Genomic DNA, 3,056 nt, shown 5'->3' on the forward strand with positions numbered 1-3,056 from the left:
TAAATGGGAGACAAATACCAACAAGTTGCAACTTGTAAAAAAAATAAAATCAGGTCCACTAGTGTTGTTGTATAAATCCTGCACAAAAAACACAAGTTTCTGTATTGTATTGGTGTTTGGTTGCAGACAAGATTTAACTTCTGAGATGACGTGGCTGCTTTATACAAACTGGAATTTCCCCAAATGCCTACATTTCCATAATCCAAATACTTCCTCATCAAGTGTACACCCTCAATAAAACTAAGATTGCTTTCCATTGAAAAGTAGGCTTTAATTAAAACTTAATAGAAAACTGTACAATTTCTTCAATACAGCTGTACAATATTCAAGAAAAAATGTACAACAGTTCTCAGATTCACATAGCTTACAGACTGTCAAAAAAACTATGTACAGACAAACTAAAACCAGATCTGCACAATATGCTACCAAAAGTGATTTTTTCCTCAAACTTTCATTTGGAAACAAGCTTTGCTGTATTACAGAAAATAGTCAGTTTTATAACAAGCTCCTGGAATCAATTCACAGCTTAATCCAAATGGCAGTGTCCCCTTAAAACATGATATGTAAAATGTATGTCACCTTTCTTGGATCAATACTGACTTACACAAGTTAAGCTCGGGCAAATCTTTTTACAAGTCTGACTACATGTCCTGCTGTTTAGAAAACAAAGGACATTTGTCAGAGTTATAAAATCAGTAATGTCACAATTTAATTTTTTTTAAAAAAGTGTTCAAAACAGCTTACTTTTGTCTTGTGATCAAAATACATCATGGTTGTAATCCTTTTAGTCAGAAATCTTTTAAAGTGTTCTTCATGTTCAGTGCTTTATTATTTATTCCCAACGCTCAACGTTGTATTTTCAGAATATAAAAACAGTTTAATTTGACACCAACTATGTCTGATGAGTCAAAAAAATTCCATCCTGAAAAATTAGAATACAAATTTAACTCAGCTCATGTAGTTTTGACTACTTACACTGAGCAACCCTCATGAGAAACTGTTCCAGTTTGCAACAGTTTCAGGAGAGGGTTACATTCCAAATAATGCTCCTTTGGAAATACCCCAGCCAGATAACTGTCATTATCCCTGACCAAAAAACACCTTCTGAGCAGAAATGTTTTTAAAGATCAGGGTCAAGTAATTTTTTTTTCATATGTTTATAAGCCACAATTTGTTTCTTAAAAAAAGAAAATGCCACTTAAGGTATATATTGCTTAGTTGCAGGGGTTAAAAAGTGCCTCAGCTTGAAACTGCCATCCAGTAGTTTTTCGAAGGGCTGCTTCGGTTCCTGATGAGCTCGTTTTTACAGGTCAACATTCCCAGGTTGTTTACTGGCGATGCTTCATACAAGACACAAATGGAACCGTCTTCACCTATGCGGTAAGACACTTCATATGGGTCAACCCACAGAGTCAGCTCGCTTGGTAGAAGTCTATACAACTGCTGGCTGCTGAGCCCGATTCTGTTTGCAGCTTTTCCAATCAAGGGGTCCATTTTATGGTTTATTCGGATGCAACGGTAACCTGATCCTTTGCACGGTTTGTCTGGGAACCAATGATGCCTGTAGTGTTCTGAGAGAAAGATGGACACCTAACATTAATAGATTTGCAGAAAAATGCTTTACAAAAAAGGATAAAAACAGACATATACAAACTGCAGTGGTTTTGATTCAATTTATAGCCATAATATATTTTAAGGTCTTTACATCCAAGATTAATTCAACCTAAAAGATTTTAAAAAGCCTTTTACTCAAGAGATTTTAAAAATTGAATTTCCAAAAATTAGAGAATTTATATTTGACAATTAGAAAAATTTCAAAGCTTCTTAAAAAGCAGACAATGGTTCTTATAAAGAGAAAGAATGCCGTTTCAACTAAAGTCAGTCAAGCTCTTGTTTTAAGAAGCGTCCAGATTTCATCCGAGGAAAAAGTTTTGAATGTTTTGCTGGGAAGGAAGTAAGTGTTTTTAATTCTGCGTCACATTTCTCAATTCGTTTAGAGCCGAAATTTGGGTTTTTTCCCCCCGATTCCAAACTCGGGAAAGAATTTAAGATTAAAAGGGCTTTAGATTTATGTTAAAAGGGAAATAAAAACCACTGGGATGAATCTTTGCGAGCACCCTACACTACACTGAAACTGCAAGTCAATTTTTATGTTTTTTCCTCACTTTTGTTGTGATCAGGGAAATTAAACGCCAGCCCGATAGTAAATAACTCCCTCGCAAGCACCCAATTCTCTCACTGGCCATTTACTCACCTGCCAGCGCGTCCTGGAGCGAGTGGCTGAAGATTTGGAGTTGTCCCGGGCTCACTAAGCCCGTGTTCCGCAGGAGTCTGCTGACAAAACCCACGGCAGCTGCGATCTCCATGCTCATGAGCAAACCCAGCCGAGAGCTACAGCAGAAGCAGCAAGCGGCTTTATTAAATGCAAGGATGTGACAACAAAGAGAGCGACAGATACAATGGTCGCAAGTTGAGCAGGGCGCCCTGAGTTACTGTACAGCGCGTGAGTAAATGACTCCAATCTGGAGCTCTCACCGGGCCACCCTACAACCTCCAAACAACTTAACGACTCACTCCGGAGTCTGTCCCTTTCGTTAGCGCTACGACTCCTATTTATACATCCATTGTTTTCGCCCCCCCGTCCGGGGGGGCGGAACGGTGGCAGGATTGTCCAATCCGAATAGAGGACCCCCGGACTTCGCCAATCGTGCAAGAGCTAGGTGGCAACGGCCTCGCCATTGGACGGTGGGGTGATTGTGACGATTCAGAGCCTCTCGCCCAATGGGATCGACTTGGTCTAAAATGGAAGAATTGACGTTCGAGATGACGTGTGTGCGAATGGTCTGATTATAGCAACTGGGAAATAACAGGAGAACTGAGAGTGATTGATAATGGACTGTAGAGTTACTAGGAAATAACAGAAGAGTGATCTATAATAGAGTGTAAAGTTATTGGGAAGTAACAGGAGGATGGGGAGTGATCTGTAATAAGACTGTAAAGTTACTGGGCAATAACAGGAGAACTGAGAATGATTGATAATAGACTGTAGAGTTACT

General features: G+C 39.1%; 1 protein-coding gene across 1 annotated transcript; it reads right to left on the bottom strand.

Moving 5' to 3' along the window:
• Positions 1-250: 250 nt before the first annotated feature.
• LOC145356939 (protein BTG2-like) lies at positions 251-2,587 on the bottom strand. The gene is made up of 2 exons (XM_080209950.1): positions 2,255-2,587; positions 251-1,571 (listed from the first exon to the last, which is right to left on the bottom strand). Exons 1-2 carry the CDS (start codon positions 2,370-2,372, stop codon positions 1,240-1,242), a joined length of 450 nt encoding a protein of 149 aa, XP_080066076.1. The 5' UTR covers positions 2,373-2,587; the 3' UTR covers positions 251-1,239.
• Between the last annotated feature and the right edge of the window lie 469 nt (positions 2,588-3,056).

This window comes from Carcharhinus amblyrhynchos, chromosome 22 (assembly GCF_965287045.1).
Source record: "Carcharhinus amblyrhynchos chromosome 22, sCarAmb.v2.hapA, whole genome shotgun sequence".
NCBI classification, from domain to species: domain Eukaryota; kingdom Metazoa; phylum Chordata; class Chondrichthyes; order Carcharhiniformes; family Carcharhinidae; genus Carcharhinus; species Carcharhinus amblyrhynchos.